This window comes from Oxyura jamaicensis, chromosome 3 (genome assembly GCF_011077185.1).
Source record: "Oxyura jamaicensis isolate SHBP4307 breed ruddy duck chromosome 3, BPBGC_Ojam_1.0, whole genome shotgun sequence".
Taxonomy (NCBI): Eukaryota; Metazoa; Chordata; class Aves; order Anseriformes; family Anatidae; genus Oxyura; species Oxyura jamaicensis.
In genome coordinates this window covers 98,881,493-98,905,619 of record NC_048895.1, presented here as the reverse complement: position 1 = coordinate 98,905,619, position 24,127 = coordinate 98,881,493, and the positions used below count along the sequence as shown (strand labels likewise).

General features: G+C 35.2%; 1 protein-coding gene and 1 long non-coding RNA gene across 9 annotated transcripts in view; both read right to left on the bottom strand.

Moving 5' to 3' along the window:
• Positions 1–7,366: 7,366 nt before the first annotated feature.
• On the bottom strand, positions 7,367–10,146 carry LOC118164820. Its single transcript, XR_004749683.1, has 2 exons — positions 7,770–10,146; positions 7,367–7,738 (listed from the first exon to the last, which is right to left on the bottom strand). It is a non-coding gene; the product is annotated as an uncharacterized LOC118164820 (long non-coding RNA).
• Positions 10,147–12,369: 2,223 nt separating this feature from the next.
• SNTG2 (syntrophin gamma 2) overlaps positions 12,370–24,127 on the bottom strand; it is a 271,731-nt gene continuing 259,973 nt past the window's right edge. For 7 of the 8 annotated variants that reach the window (XM_035322208.1, XM_035322209.1, XM_035322211.1 and 4 more), the window contains one exon: positions 12,370–13,025. In XM_035322208.1, the coding sequence (XP_035178099.1) occupies positions 12,894–13,025 (132 nt within the window). In that variant the 3' untranslated portion in view covers positions 12,370–12,893. The remainder of the gene's footprint in view (positions 13,026–24,127) is intronic. The other variant, XM_035322207.1, reaches the window with a different exon arrangement.

The window sequence follows — 24,127 nt, the reverse complement described above, 5'->3', positions numbered from 1 at the left end:
CAATCTAAAGTCATGAGTTGTTATTCCTTCCTTTTTTATTTTTTCTTTTAATAATCGTATTACAAGTATTCAATCTTTTTAATGTAATGGAATAAATATATTGACATAACCATAAAAATTATTAATATCACCATTGGATGGTATCGGGTCAAAGGAAAATTTTAAAATAAAAGAAATTTTGTATGTCAATACAATGGGCTACCAGTAAGCTCTAAATGAGGCTAGACTCCTATTACCCTCTGTCTCTGAGAGATGTAAGTACTCCAAAATATGGGCTGGAAATGAGAAATTCTGAAGAAGTTGTTTAATGGAATGTAATTTTTTGTTCATAAAACGAATGAAAGGCACTACACCAGATTAAGAAAAGAGAGAAAGAGAGAACAAACATTAATTAAACACCACCACCACTAATAGAAAAGCAAGGATGCTGACAGAGATGAACAAATACAGTCAATAGCAGAAAATAGGACTAGTGAATGGGCACCTGCAAAGGACATGTTAGGACATATTAGGACAGTTTGCAGTGACCATCAGGGATGTGACCTCTGGAGATCATAATTTTGCTCAGTGAATGCTAATAATGTCACCCCAAATGGATGGATGACATTATAATCTGGGTAGCAGAGTAATGTGGTATACATGTACATGCTTCAAGAAGAGATGCAGAAAGTACTTGTGCTTGCAATATCTCTCACTAGAACAAAAAGCATAAAAAAGTGCAAAAGTTTTCACTTTCTCTGATAAGTCTGCTGTTATTTAATAATTGAGCAGTATTTCTTATGTGATGTAAGGAAATGCTGTGTAATTCTCTTTTCCTGCTCTTAACATTTTTGTGATCATTTGCCTACTCTAGCCAGTTTAGCAGTTCCTCAGGACACGCTCAGCACATTCCCAAGTACCTGGCTGCATCAGTTCCAGCAGAGATCACTAGCTTGCATTTTTTTTTCTGTTCATATCCTATCTTTTTTTTTTTTTTTTTTTTTCTTTTTCATTTAAGAGAGTCCTTCTACAGTTCAAATACCATTTTCTTTCCCACCATTGAATTCATATTTGAAATGACTTCTAAGCATCAGTGATCTAATTGACTGTTCATGGAGCAGACTATGGAGTCCTGCTCTTTATTATGAACATTGCACACATCTATGGCACAAAGAAAAGTGATTCATCAGAAATATATTACCCTGTGCATAAGAGGAGGTTAGAAGTATTTATTTATGCTTTCATGAAGCTTTGTGGTCTACAGGAAAGTGCCTTGCAAATGCAGTTATCCTATTTACCCAAAAGTTTTACTTATGTTTTGTCTTTTTGTCTGTAATCACATGTAGTATCATGGATATTGTTTTCACAAACATACACACACAAAATAGCACAAATATTAAATGTTTGAAACTAAATGACCAGTCATTCTAGATGACTTGTCTGTTACTGTAAATATCAAAGTAGTCTGTTTTTGCTTGAACACTTTCAACAAGAGAAAATTACAAATTTTAGGCAGTGAATTAGCCTGAGATACTCCATAATTTGTTAATCCCTCTGTACAATTAGGCACCATTTTCACTGTGGAGAAAACTTGTGAGTGCGGTCGTAACAGTGATAAGCTGAGGAAGCACAGCTAGAACTGTGGAATAATACAGAAGCAAGACAATTAGCGAACACAAAGAAAGAGGAGAATTGGACATTTCTCACTTTTAGTACATGCTGACAGTGAATTAATTTCTGCCCTGATCTGCAGTGCTGGAAATTGTAATGAGAAGAAGACACTTCTCCATGCCTTTCTCCTTGAAACCTGTGCCATTATTAAAATGGAAGAACGTGGAAACATCTTTAAAATACAGGGCCTGTTTTCAGAGATGAAGCATGACAGCTAGCAGGAAAAATGATGGGTTGAGAATTTCCCATGTGCCGGATTCCAGAGACTCAAGTCTCTGCTGTCCACTTTTCCCTATTAAGATCGTTTCCCCTTTTCCATCTAACAGTTGAGAAACATACATTTGTTTCAGAGATTTAAATACAGTTCCTGGTTTCCATTCCTTTTTTGTCTTGCACTAATTCTCCAGGAAGACTGTAATGTGTTTTTGACAAATTCTAAGCCTTGCTGAATACCTTCAGGAACTAGATGCTACAGAAAAATGTATCAGACACAGGGTCTCTCCTGCAGAGTCTGTACTTTATTGTAACACTTCCATTGCCACCAATATTTCTGCCCCTTGGCAATCTTGTTTGTGCACACAGAGCACTGAATAAGTCACTGTGCCTTTTCCACTTCAAATGATCTTTTAATCAAATAATTTTCTGTTCAGCCCAAGATCAGCCTTCCACTACTTGCATTTGTGCAGGGACAATTGAATTTGCCCTTTAGAGCTATTACAGTGACATCAAGTTTCCTATTCCTCACTGAGTTTCAGCAGACCAGTATTTACTGAAGTGATTCATTTTATGACAGAGAACAAGGGACTTAGCAGTCTGCTGAACACATTTTATTGCTGGGCAGTGAAATGCCTCTGTGTGTGTAGAAAACTGGGGCTGAGACCACACTTGCTTGCTAACAACTTGCTGATGGAATGCTTTCAGAATGTTTGCCCTGTTTTTTTCATTTTTGGTTCAAGGAAATAAAGCATTTTTCTTCTTAGTCTGAACATAAAACTGTCCTTTACTCTCAAACAAAAATCTGAGACAAAATACGTTTATAAGAAATGGTGAACATTTGCTTTCTAATGTGGCAGAGGGTATTGGTAGGATGCTGGGGCTCCAGGAATAAGTGGTGATTATTCTGCATATGGGCACAAAAGAAAGAAGCATTTAAAGAAAGAAGCATTAAACAGTGATGCAACTGGTAGTCAAATGCACCAAATGACCTCTCATATTTGAAAATGTTACAGCATTACAGTTTAAAGGCTGTCTTTCCCACTCTATAAATATGTTGCAATAAGTACAAAAGATGACTTAATTTGATATGATTAGAAATTAGAATTTAGGAAAAAAAGGGATGAATTTTTAATAGACTTTTCAAGTGCATCATGTGTGCTTATTTTCTTCTTCTACTTGTAATATTTATAGATATATCTGCTTATATTTGCTCTTGTCACACTAAGAATATTTTGCAGAAAATTTTCTATATTCTGTATTTCTATATTCTTAATTTGTTTCAAATGCACTGGTGAAGCACACTTCTAGTGGGGCTAATCTATTTGACCTCAAAAGTCACAGGACATATTCACAGATAAATAACCATAGGTAAACAGCCTATTACACCTTAATGACTTCCACTCATCAGCTGAGGCATGGCAATCATCTGGAAGCATATTGCCAGCTCATTGCAGATATTAAGTGAAACACATTCAGTAAACAAATGCAAAGGTCTAGGAATTCAAAGTGAGTTTGAGTAGATTGCATATTCAGCAATTTTAATTATTAAGCCCATGGGGTGGGGGGGGAAATCTAAATAATCACATCTGAATAGAAAGGCTACGTCTTTTTTTTTTTTTTTTTTTTTTTTTTCCCACTGCAGGATCCATTAATAGCAAAGGGGGAGCTGGATAGGATTGCTGGCTTCCAAGCTGTCTCTGAATGAATCCCTGTGGATGTTTCATAGCCTGGTCTCCAATGTCACAAACTATTGCTCATTAAGGCACTACAGTTTTGTCTTTGTCTTGCTCTGGTTCCTATCTATTTATCCTTCTTTGTGAGTGTTTTCAAAATATCATCTCCTTGTTTTTTGTTAGTTGGAGGTTGCTGCCTGTTGGGAAATCATTCAGGCAGTCTGCAAACAGATTGCAAACAGCATACAGCGCATGTAGTTGGGTTATACTCTAAAGTGCTAGAGTTCGGCTTTTTAAGATCTTGCAGTACTTTAAAACAAGAAATCTACTTTATTTATTTATTTATTTATTTATTTGATTTTTCGAAGAGCTGCATCAGTTTGGACAACTCTTTCATAAGTATTTAATTTGGGTCCCTGGCTTTTCCAGGTTTGGAAAATCTTAGTATAACCCAAAATGGTAGTTCTTTTACTTTGGATAAGATTTTAATGTAATGAAACCATATGTCCAATACTGGGACATTTTGTCTTCATTATGCTAGACAAATTTTCCTTGTATTTGCAATACTTAATGAAACACCCATCCCCTCAGTTTAATTTTTACTTGGAGTTCAAATTCATTAAAGTATCTCTGCACAAACTCCTGGCAATTTTCAGTCTGAGATGTCAAAGAATAGTGAACCACTGACCTGCCCTAAACCTTTTAAACTTTTTTTTTTTTTTTTTTTTTTTCCATACATTTTGAATTCCAAGCATTTGCATTTGCAGCAGATGTTTTCATGCCAAAGAACTGGTCCAATTTATCTTCTAAAAAATTCTGGTTTTGCTTTGGAAATCAAGAAGGAATGTAGGGGAATGAAGAGCAGGCTGGAGCATACCATTAAAAAAATCAAAATCTGACTTTTATTTCTTATCTTTTTGTCAACAAACCAAAAATGAAGAGAAATAAAAATACCATGAATGAAGCAAGTTGCTTTAGAACAACTACAAAGAGTTTTTTTTTTTTTTTCAGGCTGTTGCATTTTTTTTTCAGGACAAGAGATGGGAATGCAAATATAAAAGAATAAAGATTGAATAAAGAATAAAGATTGATTGAATTTGGAAAGACCTATGACAAATGAACACAACGTATACTCTTCAGAAAAATTAAAAAAAAAAAAAAAAAGTGAAGTGTTGTGATAAATCAAAGGGCAATGTATATTGCAGATTAAAATGCACCAACAAAACTGAATCAACTGAATTGCATTAAGGAAAAATATGGCCCGTTATTACACAAAGTTTAACATACATACACTTTGAGCCAACGCACTTTTGCAAGCAGTATTGGAAAATTTGTACAGCTGTGGATAGGAGAAAAAATACTGTGATTATTAAAAAAAAAAAAAAGGCAAGCAAACAAACAAACAAAAAAACACTTGTACCTTGTCTGCTTGCTTGTATTGTTAGGAAAAAAATATCAGCCATGTCAAACTAGGAGAACAATTCCTCTGAAGGCAAGGGAGCTAAGTAATTCTGACTGCAAGGAACCACTTGATGATGGCTGGCAAAACTTAGATAGAGAAAGGGGAAACTTACATGCCTTAGCTAGATTAAATCATAAGAAGACGTAAATGGATTTAATACTGATGAAAAGGCACCTATTGTTGAGGAATGCATACTAATTAGCGAAGGAAAAGATGTATCTACTGTGTCTAGAATCCACCACACAAGAAAGGAGTACAGTGCAAGATTTTCCAAGGGGAATAAAAAAATCAAAATAAAAACATGAAAGAATGTTTTAAAAAAGATTCATAAGTGGAAAATATCCATAAAAGAAAAATAAAAGCCTTGTTTACACCCTTTTTATACAAACATTCAAAAACTAAGGATTACAGAGTTTTATGACTAATTGCAGAACTTTCTCTACAGGATAGAAAAAAGGGTGTTTGAGAAATGTATTAAGAAAGGAAATTGAAATGCAAAAAAATTTTGAGAGTTGAGAGAATAGAAATGGTTAATGTGCCTTGATTAAAAGAAAGGTGCAGGGCAAAAGAAGTAAAACTTTAGTTTTGAATCTAATTCCTTTTCCTCTCATCCTGCTATCAATATTCTGGTGATGGGGAGAAATGTATCTGTGATAATTCGAAAAATGATGATAAAAGCACCATTGGCTGTCAGGAAGAACTAAAGCCTGGAAATGTTCTGATACTGCAGGGTTTCAACCCTGCAGCTGTTTAATGTTACTAGGTTTCTTTTCTCTGACTGCATGTATTTACAAGTACATACAGAATACTGAGAGTGCAGGTAAGTGCTAGAGCTTTTGTGGTAATCAATGTAGTTTTAGTAGCAGACAGGCAGAAAAAAAAAAAAAAAAAAAAAAAAAAAAAAAAAAAGACCTTTACTACAAAAACTCTTATTTGCAGTACTGAATAAAGCTAGAACACAAGGCAAATGCAAACCATAGAATTTTCCGAAGTCTTGTCTCATGAAACACATAAGGAACATTTTTTTTTCTTCCTGTTTTATCCAACAGCAAAATAATCTAACTAAACACATTGGTTCAGTAAAGGATTTCTGCTCTAAAACACAGGAAAAGTTTCATCTCTAAAGCCAATTAAATATTCATATTAAATCAGCCAGGGAATATTTGTCCAGCTTCTCTGCAATAAGAAAACAACAAGCTGATTATGGACTCTGCTTATGGAAGTATTAGGGTGTACTAACGGGCTGTAGTTTAGCTCAGTTCTGAATTTTAATTGAACAAACTGCTTAAATACAGTAAAAGGTCTCTAATATTTTTGTTATGAGTAGCTTGATGTTATACAAGTCAGTGTATCCCCTGAGACATAGAACCAGTCTACAAATAAAATTTCTACCGCCTCATTTTAGAAATATTTTTTACTAAGCACAAGGTAGTAACTGCTGGCTGGAAAAGTAGGCTAAGTTTTCTTCTCTCTTTCCTCACCCTCGCCCCATACCTCCTTAAGGGGATGAAAAACTTCTGTTTTATACTCTGTTCATTTCAGGATTGTTCTACTTTATTTTCATAATCCTCCAACATTGTTCAGTGTAGGACAGTCAATGAAGAAGGGTGAGTATCTCTTCAGAACATGATTCAGTCCACTGGTTTTAGGCATCTGTAACAGGTGGGATTAAAGCACTCCCTGTAACTGCCAGTGTTTTTTCACTTATTATGAGCTGAGACAGCTGACTAACATAGACTGGGCAACTAATTTCTATATGAATTCATTAATAAGCATCATGTATCACATTTCTATCATATTTGAAAATTTAGGGACACGTAAAAACCTGGCAGCTTCCTAGCCTAGAAATATAACAGAAATTATGTTCCAAGATTAATTTTTAACTAGGAAAGAAAAATAAAATCCTCCTTACATTTAACTTACTTTCCCTTTTTCCTACTCTGGAAATCCTACAGATCTATGACAGTCATGATCAAGTTAGTGTTACAGAAAGAAAGAATGAAGTGCTCTTGTAGCTCTAACAGTACTAAAAATATTAGTTACATGAACATTACATATCTTTTCAGTTAATTGTTCTTGTAAATCTGATTTCTTGTAAAAAAAGATGATTTTGGCATTAAAGTAAATATATATATATATACACACTCAGTTCCCAATGTAGTGAGACTTAGACAATATATTACACTTTTTCCAGAGGGGGGAAAAAAAAAAAAAGTAAAAAAAAAAGCCTGTGATGCATGTAGACTGGAGGTATGAACACCTGCATAACCACAATTCCTATAGGGCACCATAGCAGCTTTTCCAAATAAAAGATTATAGTTTTCTATCCAAGTAGTCCGAGTTTGATTTTTCACTGAAAAGTCAGTTTTTTTTTTTTTTTTTTTTTTTTTTTCCTGCAGGAATAAACCCCTGTATTGACAATGAAGGCAGCTGTGCACCAAGGCAATATTAGAAAAGAAAACAGTTTTTCCCCCTTCCTGGATTATTTAAAATTGTGTATCTTTTTCTCATTTTTCAGCTTAAGTCCTATTTAAGTCACTTGAAGTCTGTTCATCAACAGCGGTGGATTTTGGCTCCAGTCCATAGGACTTAATAACTTCAAATTTAATGAAAAGATTTTACTTGTAGAGTTCTTCTGGTTGAACCAGATTAAAATGCATCTTCAATTTTATCTTGCATGCAACATAAATCCCTTTTGTACTTTCTAATAAATTTGCTATAAGGGCTTTTACTTCACCTTTAATTCTTCACCTTTACTTCACCTTTACTTCTTAGAGAAGATAATTTCTTCTCTACATGCTTCAACAAAAAAAGTATGTAAATATTCTTAAAGCATACATTAAGAAATTAAATAGATGATTACATAATATATTTTACATTATTTTGTTTGAAATAGCTCCCTATTCAGCAGCTATAGCTCAGTGGAAATCAAATTAAAGTAAGAGGACTATATTAAAGAATTTCTCTATGAAATGTTGAGAGTGATAGATACTTTCAGCTTGTATGTTTATGTAAAGGAGACATTTAAGACTGAACAGTCTGTCCATCCTTCCCCTGCCTCCATTTTGGTAGGTCTTTGATCCATTTCCTATACATTGGAAAGAGGGACAGAAATCACCACTGTCTTCTCTTCACCTCTCACGTAGGCATGGAGGAAAGGGATTCCTTCTGAATGTCCATCCTCTTTGATGCACTTTGAATATTGCAGTAGAGTTGATATTCAGGTGGGTATGGAGGTGTTGCAAAATACCAACAATAGAGGCATTTATGGAAATCTATTTAAAAAGAATTTCAGGCATTTGTAAATAATGCTTGTGCCACTACAAAATCAGACTATATTAAAGGTTTTGTGGAAAAACATGCCTTGTTGGAAGTTGCCTATGAACTGTACTTCAGATAGGAAACAGGTGTTAGATTTATGGTTGCAACATCTGTCAGAGTCTATCCCCTCCCACCCATCCCTAAATAATAATTAGAAAAATTCTTGTTTAAGCTTCAAGCGTACTGGTACAAGAGTGGCTATTACTCTGAAATACTTTCCATTTTTTAAGATCCTAGTGTGAAAAGAATTAGGTCAGATATCCAGAACTTGAGCTTTGGCTGGATCAGCAGAGCTTCAATATTATAATTCTATGCTTTACATCTATAATCAAAAATAAATATAAATAATATAGGTCAGCTACACTAGGTGAGGCCCTGCCTCCACTGAAGTCAGTGAGAATCTATAGTAACAACTAAATTTATAACTAAAATTTTCAGGGCTCATTTTCTATCCCTGAGGCCATCTGGCATGGTCTGCACACATCACCTCTACTAAAGTCTCCCTTGTTTTAAACAGGGTAGCACAACCAAGACATTTGCTGGGAACAGACCTGAGCTCACTCAGCTCATGACTGTGCACAGAAATTTTCTGCAGATTTCAATTAACATTGATCAAAGAATGCCAGGAGTTGTTTTAACAAATCTACAGTACAGTTCAACTCCAGTTCCCAAGTCCAGTTCCCATAGCATTCCTTAGTTAGAATATATATCACTGACTTTAAATCCATGGCACAAGTCATTCACTCAATATCATGTTTCCAAGTGGAGTCATATTTAGCTCTTTTGAAGTTTTGAGCTTAAATTAAAGACACAATCAGGACATATAGAAATAACTTGGTTTTACTACATTTCTAATCATGAGTGGCTATCTTGATTTTGTGATATTGCACAATTTTCTATCATTTCTGTGTGTCCTTACTTGGCCTTCTGTTCAGAGCTCTGCTGTAGCAAATGCCTCTCTCCTCCTACCCCTTACTCAACTCTGGTATCACTTTGTCTTCCTAGACAAAACAAGACAAAACTGTTCACAAATGAATAATGAGGCAGCAAAACTAAAGCTTAATATATCACAAGCACATAACAAAGTATATTAAATTTTGTTTTCCGTTTTGATTATTAAGTAATTTTTTGACATTCCAGCTGCCCAGATAGCATAAAACAACTGTCCGCTGTTTCAGTGATTGATTCTTTTGGGATGACTGTGGAAGCTATCTAGCCACTGTTGGATCTATTTACCATTTATGGATCCTACTGCTTTGGAGTCTTCAGTGAGCTGAAAAGTAGTGACAATAGTGATGACACCTGACTGCAAAAAGTATATGCATGTTATATTACACTGTGAAGGTGATGATAATATGTTTTAATGACATTTAAAAAAATGTAACAAATAAACATAAGACACCAAACAAATTGGTAGTGTAACATTTTCACATATGACATATGATGCTCTGTTGAGAGAACTACAAAGAAATCCAAGGTCCTGGGGAAGTCCTATACAACCCACATCAGAGCTCAATAACAAGCTCTGTGTTAGCTTTTCCCAGGCTCTGTCAACTTCCTCTGAAGGCTGGCCTTTAGTGCCTGCTTTGGGATTGTTGCAGAATGTGAAGGAAAGGAAAAAGAGAGTGAGCTAACAAGAAATTTCAAGTGTCTCTTTAAAAACATCTTTGGAGAATTATTTCTAAAATACAGCCCTAAAATCCAATGGGTGAATTGCTAAGAACTTTTTCTCTTATCTTGCTAGAGATTGATTTGCACATACCATAAGAAAAATTCTGTCTTGCAAAAATTGTAGAGAACGTTACCAAAAGACTCTTAACAGAATTAAGGAATTCCCCCAAACAAGTAAGAAAATTACTTCAAATAAATATAAGGAACTTCATATAATAATTCTGAAGGTGGCTAATGAAAATATGCAATATCCTCTTATAAGAATATAAGGATATGCAATATCCTCTATAATATATGCTCTTGACACACACATTAATTAATTAATTTACAAAACTGTTCTACGGAAAGGAAATGCAGGTTTCTGATGGAGAAAAACAAATCCTTAACAGAAATAAATAGAATTGTTCTGAAAAGTATAACAGACAATCAGAAATTTTGAAATGAGAAACTGAGAAATAATTTGCAAGCACATGTGTGTTGTTGAGAATAATCAGTAATCTCCAAGTGGATTGGAGAAGGGGCATGGGAATGAATTGTCAAAATGAAATATTAGAGGCATCCTTACAGTTCCAAGAAATTGGTCTTTACCAGAAAGTTTATTGTATTGACCTCTAATGTTAGTATTATTAAAATTCATGAATGTACTCCTAACTGCATCTTGTATTTGCAATTAGTTTGATATTGACTTGTTTCATTCTACTCATATGGACTTTCTAAACTTTTTTGAATAATGCTTATTCTGAATTGCAGAACTCCTTAGGAAAAATGAAAGATTATTTAATAAATTTAACTTAAATTATTTTAAGGTTTTAATTACAGTATTTGGAGATATATTCCATTTATTTTCCTAATGCTGAACTTTGCATATAAGGGAGGAAGAATTCCATCATTCTTCAAACTACAGTCACTCTGCCATTTATAATTGTTCATGCTAATAACTGAGAATTGACTGTAAAAAAGCTATCATTTGTGAATGTTAAAATCTCAGTAAGCACAAAAAGCTAAAAATTAAAAGGAAAGCTGAAAATTAAATGAAATATTTTCAATAAAAGCATGTTTGAGAAAGACATCTTTTTAAAAAAAAGTAATATAAAATTTAGATGCTATTTGTTTAAAATATCATAATGGTTATTAATGTGTATTTACAAGTAATAAAAATATATCTCAGCTTTGCTAAATAGTGTTTTAACGGTAGTTAGCTCTCCTACTACGCCTCCTTGCAAACATTACATCTGTAAACAGCACTATAATTGCTAACATCATCCCTAACATTGAAATTAATTTCTCTCAGGATACCACTTTGCAGTAGGCAATCGTTATGTTAGGATCAAATCACCTACTTTAGACACTTTATTTGTGCATGAGCTTTAAGTGGACAGATAAGCATCCCTTTAAAGTAAGTGCCTAAGGCCCACTGCAATCTGCTCTACCTGCCTTACGATAAAGGAGGAACCTCTCTGACTAAATTTGAGCACGGAAGCTATGTAAAAAGCTCTCACCAGAGAGCTTTTAAAGGCACATACCTTCTTTCCTTAGTATAATATATAGCCTATATTTTAGGCTTTTACTTTATCAAGACACTTTCCTATACTCCTAAACTATAGGCAGGGCTTTGATTATTTTGATCCATACTCATTGTATATATTTAGGATATTCTTCTTGCTTAATTTCTTGATTGTGTGCTTTTTTTTTTTTTTAATTTCTCAGGGAAAAACAAAACAAAATAAAGCAAAACAAACAAACAAACAAACAAAATAGTGCCTGATGCTGACTCATAACTGCACTTAAGAACAACTGAGACTTCAATTACAGAAGCCTGGAATACTGACATTACTTACAACTAAGATTCAAATATCTTCCTTTTAAAATTTTTCAGTATCAGGATGTTTTCAGTAGCTGTGCAAGTAAAAAATTGATTTCAAATGAAATGTTAGGAATATGCTAATACTAGAGCTGTCTTATTTTCTTAGCAAGGAGAAACTCTTTTCATTTATATTTAAGCACCTATATAAATCAGGGTTAGAGGTGAAGGAAAAGAAAAGTTAGGTGGGCTAGAAAAATCTTTATGTCCAGGTATCACCCTACTGACAGCATCCTCTGCCACGCAAAGAAGTCATTAAAGAATGTCTGCAGCCATACAGAGCATCATATCTGAGGCTACTGTCAAGTCAATCTATGAATAAGTAGATGATTGATTAATGGAAACTTCAGTAATATATAAGAAAACCCTAGAGGTCGGTGCCTATAGTTAGGTTCCTTAGCTTATTCTGAGGCCTTTCAGTTGATCTAGCAAGATATTTACATACTTAGCATTACCTTGTGCATACATCATGGCTACATAATATGTTTAGAGTCAAATGCATGCTTATGGCCCCTGCTAACTCTCAGGCCTCCAAAGAACTGGACGAAAGAATTATACGTTTCAAACACACCAAAGCAAGATGAAAGATCAATTCTTATTGTAGTTTTCTAGAATAATTAGTTCTTTTCTACAGTGAGGGCTGCAAAAATTGTCTGTGTACCCAGGAATTTACAAAATGCACTTAAGAGGCCAACCTTTGGACACACACTTTTCAAACGTTATTCCATGTTTTTATCTGATAAGGAGGTTTATGTAAGACCATAAGAACAGAAATCAAAATGACACCACAAATGTTATTGAATGAATATTTGCTCAGAATTTTACAATAATGCTGAAAACAACAAACTGATTCAGTTTGACTTAATATTTGTTAACTCATAGATTCAAAATTTTGAACAGATTGTGAAAACTGTTAACGTTACAGATAACACAACTATAGACTTCTTAGAAAATCACAAAGTTGCAATATTGTGCATGAAATAACTACTTTCTTTAAGAAAATAATTTATTTTCCATAATCACAACATATAATCTTATATCAGTTACTGTACATATATTTTCTTGCAATGCTCTGGCTGTCTATGAATACTGGATCCACAGATGCCACTTTTGCTGCTATAAAGGAGTGAATACAGTGTAATACTGCCGTCAAATCCTGAAATTCAAGTTCCTGAAAGAGGAAGCAAGAGAAAAAAAAGAGAGAAAACATGATTTCATATTAAGGTCTATAAACTTTTTACATAATACAGAAAAGACTAATCAGCAAACGGCAATGGACTTTAAATTAAAATTTGAACCTTTAAATGGAACTGTATATTTAAAAGTGCTAAGAATAAAAGGTGGATATCCATACCTCACTCACTGGAAGTGCAGTACGTCAATTTAATTTTCACCCTCTGCTGCTTTATTGTTTACATTTCACTCAGCTTAGGCAATGAAAGCATTCAACTTGCAAGAACATTTAAATATTACCCCATGTTTTATATTATTTGAAAAGTTAAAGATGTTTGGGAATGATGTGGTCTCAAGTCTCAACCAGGGGAAGCTGATGAGGACACATATCTTGGCAGACTCTGAAGGAAGCTAGGAGGACAGAGGCCAGGTGGAAGCGAAGATAAAGTCATAGCACAGCTTACACACAAAAATATGGCTATTTGAAATTCATATGCCCCAATTCAGCAAGAAAAACAGTTACTCTTAACCAGGTCTCAAATTCCCTTGACTTTTTATAAAATATTTCATCTTCTGTGCACAACAGACAATGCTTGTCTTTCCCAATCCCATTGCTGATGGGGGAATGGGCAAGTAGCTGGGTGGGTGGTCAGCTGCTGGGGGGGGACAGCCCACCGCAGGCACTGTACAGGCTCAGTCCGTCATACTCAGGGTCCTCCTAACTGAAACTACTGGAAGTACTCCTGAGAATGAGAGTTACTTACATGAGTAATAGCTTCAGGATCTGCCCAAGCTTGCTAAAGAGGACATTCTGAAGATACCTGCATTAACCACCTTCAGCATTAAGAGGTAAACTTCTGCAACAACTTTGAGTGTTCGGGGAACCAAAGGAGTTAACAGGAATATACCAGGAAATGGACCAGTATGATGAAGCTCATCTTTCTGTACTACAATGTTTTTTAAAAATAGTACAGGTAGTCAGAAACTGTTTTTCATCTTGTCCAGATGTGCAGTGTTCACTGTTAAGATGTTTGGCTCTTGAGAGATTTTGAGAGATTTATTTTTCCCTCATGACTTTTTTTTTCCAGTATCACTTACTACCCTACTTCCAATATTGTGATTAAGCACTTCCCTGAAATATGTATCTTTTATACACCTTCTTCTTTTTTTCTGCTTTTCAACATCTTTATTTTACTGACTTTTTATTTTGAGGTAGTTAAGTTGATTCCTTCAGAAGCTAAAGATAATGGGACAGGTGTCCTTGTAAACATCTGGTATATGAACATTTGGTGTATGAACATACTGTGAAGTAAGTAACAGCTATAGTGATAGATACCTTTTTTATTTTTAATAAATATTTTATGTCTCTTTGTTATATGATAGTAATCATACTGTCTCCTCTTCTGTGGCAGTAAAGTATTACCAGAATATGAGGTCATTTTTTACATCTCCACGGAAGGCAGATAATGACTAACTCAGGTGCTGATACACAACAAGTAATACTGTGATTTCATTACTGGAAAGCAACCTGTAAGCATTCGGAAAGATTCATAAGCCAGACTAACTATGTTCACATAAAATATGTGAATTAATTTAGCCATATTTCTTTGCTTCTGCTTGGTAGATTCCCCAGGGTAAGCGACCTATACTTTGTTTTTAAAAAAGTTGTACCTGGCTCAGTAGAAATAAAACCATTCTGGATGTTTTAAGTAGACACAGCTAATACATAGTCCGGTATGATACAGGACACAATGTTCAATCTAAATACAGGAAAAACTTCTTGATTTCCCTCTAAGACAAATGCTAATAAGAGTTTTCAGAAGACAAAAGTGGTCTCCAAGAGCCTGAATGAAATTAACTCACCGGGGATTTCAAATTATTTAACAAACAAACGAACAAACACTTTAAATAAAAAATAAAATGATCAAAAGTAGAGGTTTATTGTTCTTTTTTCAGTATTGACTAGGCTGCAAACAGGAGAACACAAATCGAAGATTCTTATTCTATCTCACATTCTGCAGAATAAGACAAAGTTGGTATTTTCCTTTTCACTGTTTCATTCAGGAAATAGCCAGGGATTCTGGTGGAATTATGAAGAGAACAGGATCAGACACATGAAAAATAAAAAGGTGGAAGAAGGAGAAAGTGGCATCAGACTTTCAATATTTGAAGACTCTAGTTCATGATGAAGATGAGTATATATATATATATTTTAAACAATTGTGCAATGTTTCCTTACAACCTCAGGCACATATAGTTTATTGTCTCAGGGATTTTATTTTCCACTAAGCAAATCTCAGACAAATGTAATTTTCCCTTACTGTCTACTTTCTCCAGCATAAGGTGACAATAAGCAATATTACTGTACAAGAGTAATGGGATCATATTCAGCATGCTTCCAGGATATGCTCTTCCCATGGCGTTAAGTGGCCTTACAACTGCCTTTATGCTCAATGAAACATCCAAGAAAGCTACAGGAAAGTCCTTCTCAGACACAGTAACCTTTGGACAGAGAAAGTTTTGGCAGCAAGCTCTCCTTAGAGATTGTTCTCTCAGTGCACACATAAGCCTGGGAGAACAATGCTTTCAGCCCCTAAATCCTGCATAGAATATGTAAGCAGAGATATTTGGATGTATATAACAATTTGTGTTTAGTGGTTCATCATCAGACAAATAAATTTTAACTTTCTAGAATCTTGAATCATGAGAAGTTTGTAATTATACAGCTTTGAGAATTTGTCAACATAAATGAAGTGAGTCCCCCATCCCTTCAAAAATTTTTTAAGTTTTCCTACAGCTTTTGAAGAAAAAATAGGTGAATTCAGACACTATGCACAAGTCATTTTTCGTGCCATCATTTGAATTAATAAGCCATTATAAACAGATTATTATAATTGGATCTCTTATACAATGTGCCTCTGCAATATTTCCTTGCTTTTTTTTCTTCCATGCAATGGGAGAACATTTTAGTTTTTATGACTAGATTTTAAAGAAATACATATTGCAATAGAAGTCAGATATTCTTTTATCTGAAAGCAGCTAACACAGAAGAATACATTACAGATGTATGACAAAAATTAAGGAATCTTAAACATTGCATCTTGATTAAATCAAGGTTTAGGGAGGTGTGCTGTTATTCATCTTTCATTGCTCTTTACTACAAAATTCTGCTTTCTGAGTATATCATTCCATGCATTTGAAATGCAATGCAAACTGCTATGTGACTTCCCACTACTTCCAGTCTCTAGTCAACCAGCACAAGTTTATCAAAATGTATTCTGGAAAATGTTGCTACCTGCAACATCTAGTTGCAAAAAAGTTCATAAACCCTTACCCCTTTAAATGTTGCACTTGGTTGCTTCTGTGTGAGCAGATAAATATACCTTAACTGGAGTAAGACAATCTGTCAATTATAGAAGTTCTCCTAATTGTGTTAAACAGCCATGGATCCCCCCTGTATTTAATGGAAATTAAATTGAAATTAAATTAAGTGGAAATTATATGGAAATTAAACTGACACTTCCAATATTTTAAATAATAACAAACACAAAATACCCTATAATCTTATGAAAACAATAGAGGCATAAGCCAACACAACCAATGAGCAGACTGTACAATTTATTATGATTCATATCTAGTTAAATAAGGAGGAAAAAAAAAAGATAACATCAAGGGAAGTGGCAAAACTCTCTCAAACTTCTGTTTTTGTGTACTTGCTAGTTAATAGGTTAAGAAATAATTACCCTAAAAGAAGAAAAATCTCTTGAGAACTTATATCAAACCAAGCACTTCAGTAATGCGTAATAATTGGCATTCAGTTGCTGAAGTATTCATTTGGGCCTCATACTCAAAATTAGATCTCATTGTGGAAGAAAAATGAAGCGTAAATGTTGGTTAAAATCCTTTGAGGAACTTAAACCCATGTAATCTTTATTCTGATTTTTTTGAGGCATAAAGAAACCAATTTTTCTATTTTGATTGATAGATATGGTCATAAGGAAATGTTTCTTAAAACATTTTATTGTTATTTTGTTTGTATTTTATTGACAATATATGTCTACTGTAAACATTAATATACAATAAATGTAAATATTCAGAAAAAAAATAGTGCAATTTTTTAACTCTCTGCATAAGTTTTACACAACTAAAATTGAGTTTTACACAGGACTTTTAATAAATGCAAGTCAATATAAAATAATACAGAATAATATATCTGTTCTCAGCTCAAGTAAAAGTTTAAATCTCTTGAGTTACAATATTTTAAAACAACAAATTATAAAATACAAAAGCACTCACATTAGTCTTAGATTTGCTCCAAAATTAATGGAAATCATCCAACAATTTCACCTCAGGTTCTGACTGATTCATTCTGACATTCAACATATTGAGCGACTGCAGCCAGAAGAGCTCAAACAAGAGCCTTTTACAAAGCTTTTCATTTCTTTAGTGCAAATATATTCACTTCTAAGCTGTACATATTTATCAAGAAAAACAATTAGAGATAGCTAACACAGACTGTAGGCAGGATTTCAGACTGCTCTAACAACATTATGTGAAGAGTTTTTGGATCAGAAAAGAGGAAAGCTAGGAATGTGTCATCACTGGGAGTCAATCCAATTCCCCTACTGCATAGTGCTCATTGATTCTATCAGACTACAGACCAAAATGTGTACCTCAGAATTTTGTCTAATCTGTTACAATTAATCTTTTGGCTACTTACAATATGATCTTATTTCTACATAATATAATTTACATGCAGTTGAAAGAGGAGAAGCGTTGCCAAACCTGTGTTTTAAGTGAAGACAGCACTTTATTTTCACCAGATAATGCTGCTCAGGGGGATTACTTTTAAGAGTGGTACTGTTTTTGGAAGTTGTTACAGAACAGGGTAGCCAAACAGGTAGCATATGAGCTTTCTACATGTAATTTACCAGTTGGCTCACTTCCCTCGTGTTCTCTCACATCTTCACTATTTTATATTAAGTTTTCTATTAGGATGTGAGATCATGGAGGATTATAAGAAGAGAGTAGAAGAACTCTGAAAGTATTCTGTTGCAGGTCTCTGATATGGTCAACTGTGATAGACTGTGTTCGATACGGTCATCGGACAGATAAGGTTCACCCTGAGGCCTGAGAAATTCAATTAATCACAAGAGCATTTGACACAGTAGGACATAAATGAGGGTGGGGATGTGGTGCTTTGTCCCTGAGAGACACTTGATGTCTGCACTGGCTGCCTTCACAACCTTGAAGCTGTCTAGCAAGGGGCAGTCATGTATATCCAGAACAGGTGTTGGCATACAGGTTTGTGCAAACTGAGGAGAGACTTTGCTCAGAGAACTGGTGTTCTGGTGGTGAATATAGCTTGGATGAAGATTACAACAGGGAAAGGGGAAGAGGACTGGGGGTTTAATTTGGAAATATGGATTTGGTGAACGATAGGGATGGCATGAGGGACAGAGGAAATATAGATACTGCATTGTCAGAGGACATGGAGGCAATATGTCTGCTAACAAGAGGCCATCTGGAGTATGGTTTATAGGGTGGAAATTTTGCTTCTTCAGGTTTAGAATGTAATGTGATTTTTTTTTCCCTAGAAAATAACACCAATGATACTTCTTTCTAACAAATGAATCACTCCAATCTCTCCGTTTATTTTTAAAAGTAACAAAGTAACATATTCCACCACATACCCAGCCAGGCAGAGAACTGAGTAACTGATCATTTTGCCCTGCATAATCTAAAACTCCACCTTTCTGCTTGCTTGCCTCATCTGTGATTGTTTTTTTTTTTTTTTCCCTTAATTACAATTGTCTATTTTATGCGCATTTAGAAGAAACTCTGCATGTCTAATATTTCAATAATCAAGGCTATTTCAGCTTACTATATGCATCCTAATAAGCAGTTAAGTACAGCAAAGGCACTAGAGGGAAGACAGCAAGCAAGAAAGAACATAAAAGCAGTGGGAAGACAGGACTACAAAACTGCCTGCTGGTACTGAGAATATAAAATATGTGCACACTGCACTGACCTTGATCACTGTATGTGCACAGCCAAGTAAGAAAAATGTATGTTCTTGATTTGCCCACCCACCTATAACAGCTGGATATATAATGTATCATAAAGACCTTACAGGCCTGTTGCATCACTACCACACACACTTAAGTTTATTGATTACTTTGAGAGCTGTTGAATCACTATTTGAACAAGACATGAGCCTGTATCGTGTAAAGGTTCTATCTGACAGTGTCTACATTTTCTGCACCTGTGCATTTCATGACTTCTTTAAGGATGTTGGTGAGTCTTAGTGTTTATTAATTGTTGACATGAGTACAACTGTTACTATTGTATTCTACAGCATATTATTTCATTCTTTGTGATTGAAATGCTAACCACACTTTTTTGGAAAGTAAAACAAAATAAAACAAAAACAAACAAACAAAAAATAATATCTAGGCTTTAGCTGTAGTCTTCATAAGATTCAAAACAGAAGAAATTCTATATTCAGTTCTAAATTTCAGCAAGTATACCACAGGTTGGTTGCCATATCATAGTTGAAAACAACAAATGTGTTAGTACTGTGCAGTTCGTTAAGACTGTTATAAACGGGCAAAAATAAATTGTTGGCTATGGAATGAGGTATGAAAGCTTGTTCAGCTGTAAATTTTTATTTAAAACTCTTTGTGAGTATTTGTGACTATCGTTTACACACACACACAAACTAAAATGGTGCTCTTACTTGTAAGCATAAGAACTAGATCCATAATGCCAAAAATTAATGCCAGATGAATTGGAACTCTATCTATAAGTTGTACTTAAGTTTTTTAACAGTGTTCTATAGGGACCAAGAAGAGTCAGATGGCTTTTCAGCGCCAGCTTCAGTGATTCCAACTGCCATTGTCTACTGTCAAATCTGGAACACGTTTAAATGTGGCATTAGCAGATGTAAACTTTACTAATTCATAAGAAATGCATCTGAAAAGTTGTTCTTAAGATGCTTGTCTAGGAGAAGGCAACTAGATTCATCCCTTCCAGAAAATATTAAAATTAATTTCCAACAGCAATCAGACTGTCCGATACTGTCAAATGGGTAAAGTCTTAACTCATGTCCATCATAATCTTGCATATGGTTTTCAAGCTCTCAAGACGTTCAGTAGTAAACTGCCAGACTTTAGCAACAAGACCCATATTAATAAAAAAACAGAATGGCTTGAGTGCTAGATTATGGTTTATTGATGCTAGAGATTAATGTTGCTGTAAAGAGAGAGCTTTGCTTGTACTCTCTTTAATATCCCATATCTCTCAACTATTGTGGAATACATTTCTTCTCAGTTACATATAGTAAATCTAAAGACAGAAGAACAGTTTCTGACTTGTCCTTGATCACTCTTCTGAAATTCTCCTGTTTTAAATAAAAAAGGATTTGTTGCAAACTGTGCTGCACAGTCAAATTGCAAAAGCATATCAGAGTGTGCTCCTGTACCACTGTGAAATTACAATAGTGTTGAGGCTTGAAGTCAGTGAAGGAAAAATACTGTATGCACTCTGGTAAATATGCAGGGTTCTTAAGTTGTATGCATAACAGACAGGAAGTGCATGAGAAAAGCAACATTTACTTAAATGACTGAATATGGCTCACAAAAGTCTAGTGAAACTATGATTTCTTTTTGTATTCTTCAATTAAATATTTGTGACCAAGTTGGTAAAAGAGGAAATGTAGTGAAGAAAGATAAATAAGGTCTCTTTCCCTTCTCAGTGTGAATGAATTGCTAAAATATAATTCCACTTTTCTTTTCAACAGAGGATAGAAAGAAAATGAGATGAGAAAAACAACGCTTACATGGCTCAATTAAAATATGCTTGGAAAAAAAATATCTTCCAGGTAGCTACAGTTTAACTAGGGAGTTAAAACATGAATGCAATCTTAGAAATATTAATCTCTCTCTCTTTTTTTTTTTTTTTTTAAAGCAAGTGTACTTGCCATATAGGCTCAGAATATCTAACGTTATTAACATTACTTGGAACTTTTTCTGTACTGGATCCTGTGTTCAGGTACATAAGTTATATACCACTTTGCCAAATATAAAATGTTTTGGCTGATATTTACCATGCCAGAAATAAAATTACTTTTCAAAAGAAAACTTTAGCCAAAATTCCTGAGACTCTAAGATTTGGCAGGAAGATGAGATTTGCATAAGACGTTGTTTTTTACTATTCCTGTGTAATCTGTTCAAATTTATTAACTGGAAAATTTACTTGCCAAGATATTGTTTTCACTGAGCATGCTCCAGCTTCAAACTTCCACCAGACAGGAAATTAAAGGAGTATGACTGTTGATCAGGAAAATTTGGGTGTATTATATTCTTCTATTTTTCAAGCAACTGATGGAACCTACTTTTTAAATTGCTTTTTCAATTACTCAATTTATTTTATGGTAACTTAACTTAGGTTCTATTTACCAAAATTACTTATAAGAACATCACATGAAACTTGAATAAAGTCAAGACAAATCATGAGTATTGTTTCCCTCCACAGCAGTTATCCTGTCAAAAAGTGAAAATGAGACAACTTTAATAGAATCTCATTTCAAAAATCTACCTTGCTTCCTACAATTTTGTTATTTTCTCTATAATTACATAATTACAAATTGTTTATTCAATAATCTTTGTGTTTATTTAATAATGTTTGTATTTTTCTACTATCAAATTGAGGCTGACTGGTCTATAAGTTTCTACATCTCCCCTTGGTCCTTTAAAAAAAAAAAAAAAAGGTATTTCTGTAATTTTACTTATTTACCTGGACTTCTCAAACACAACTTCCATTACTTCCTAGTGTGAAAACTATCATTTAAAAATACTCCAACCACTTTCCCTCCATATTCTGGCTTTTCTTTATAAAGCTTGATCTTACTTGTAATGTGGGATGTAATTTTACACAGGAACTTTTGACATATAACAGGTCCATGTTGTCTTACCTCTGTGCCTGGCAAGATTATGGAACAATCCTCCTGGAAACCATGCTAAATCACATGGAAAATAAGGAGGTGATTGATGATGGCCAACATGGCTTCACTAAGGGCAGATCGTGTTTGGCAAATCTGGTGGCCTTCTATGATGGGATTACAGAATTGGTGGATAGGGGAAGAGCAACTGACATCATCTACCTGAACTTCTGCAAAGCATTTGACCCTGTCCCCCAAGATGTCTTTGTTTCTAAATTGGAGAGACATGGATTTGATGGATGGACCACTCGGTGGGGAAGGTATCGGCTGGATGGTTGCACTCGAAGAGTTGAGGTCAATGGCTCAATGTCCAAGCGGATATCAGAAAAGAGTGGTGTTCCGCAGGGGGTCAGTACTGGGACCAGAGCTGTTTAACATCTTTTTCAGTGACATGGACAGTGATATTGAGTACACTCTCAGCAAGTTTGCTGATGACACCAAGCATTGCGGTGTGGTTGAGCTGTGGAGAGAAGGGATGCCATCCAGAGGGACCTGGATGGCTGGAGAGGTGGGGCTGTGCAAACATCATGAAGTTCAACAAGGCAAAGTGCAAAGTCTACATATGGGCTGGGGCAATCCCAAGCACAAATACAGGCTGGGCGAAGAATGGATTGAGAGCAGCCCAGAGGAGAAGGACCTGGGGATGTGTTGGTTGATAAGAAGCTCAACATGAGCCAGCAATGTGTGCTTGCAGCCCAGGAAAGCAACCATATCCTTGGCTGCATCAAAAGAAGCGTGGCCAGCAGGTTGAGGGAGGTGATTCTCCCCCTCTGCTCTCGTGGGACCCACCTGGAGTGCTGCGTTCAGCTCTGGGGCCCACAGCATAAGATCTATTAAAGTGGGTCCAGAGGAGGGCCACAAAGATGATCAGAGGGCTGGAGAACCTCTTCTACAAAGAACGGCTGAGGGAACTGGGGTTATTTGGCCTAGAGAAGAGAAGATTCCAGGGAGTCCTTATAGCAGCCTTCCAGTACCTAAAATGGGCCCTACAGGAAAGCTGGGGAGAAACTCTTTGTCAGGGATTGTAGTGATAGTACAAGAACTAATGGCTTTAAAGACAGAAGATTTAGATTAGATACAATGAAGAATTCTTCACTCAGAGGGTGATGAGGCACTGGCACAGGCTGCCCAGAGAAGCTGTGGATGCCCCATCCCTGTAAGTATTCAAGGCCAGCTTGGATAGGGTTCTGAGCAACGTGGTCAAGTGCAAGGTGTTTCTGCCTATGGCAGGGGGATTGGAATTAGATGGTCTTTAAGGTCCCTTCCAACCTAAGTCATTCTATGAATCTGTGTGTAATGAATATGTTCCATCTGGCTGAAGAGGTTTAAGAGCCCCTTGCCAAAGGAACATGAAAGGGCATCTGCAGTTCAAATAATTACAAACTTTTGATTCAAGGAAGAGCACACAGACATATAAACTCCAGATTAATGCCATGGTCCAGGAACACTTCATAACTAATCATTCTCCTCCTCCTTTCAAAACAGCTGCAAAACTACTCCTTCATAGAAAAACATTTACATGCTATGCTGCAAACAAATTTTTAAGAGCCTTTAAAAAAAACAAATCTGGTTTCCTAAACAAATAACATGCTGAAATTACATAGGTACACACTTGTGCAATTTTTACATTTGTTGAAGTGGTGGATACCTCAAAGGAGCTGAATTTCTAGAATTGTGTTACAAGTTGCTGATGTGACACATTGGGAGGTCCTGTCACCACCCAATACTGAAGTGAAGGCAGGAAGAGCACTGTCCTTTCCTGCCCTGACCAACAACTGGGGCAGGGGTCACTTGGCCACCCATTAAATATGGGTTGTCTAAATAGGTAATACACACATACCTGCAAACTAGCTGCAACAACAGGCATTCTGATGGCTTTGTGGGGGTTTCATGGATTTGAAGTGGTATTATTGGAAGTATTAAAGGAAGAGTAAGTACAGAGAAGTATTGAAATGGGAAAGTACAAGGGGAAGAAGGGGAAGTTGTAGGGAATATGAAGGACCTGAAGAAGAAACAACTCACAGGAATCTAGGACTTACTAGTTCCTTTGAACACACACACACAAAAAAAAAATATTGTTCTTCACCTAAAACTGAAAT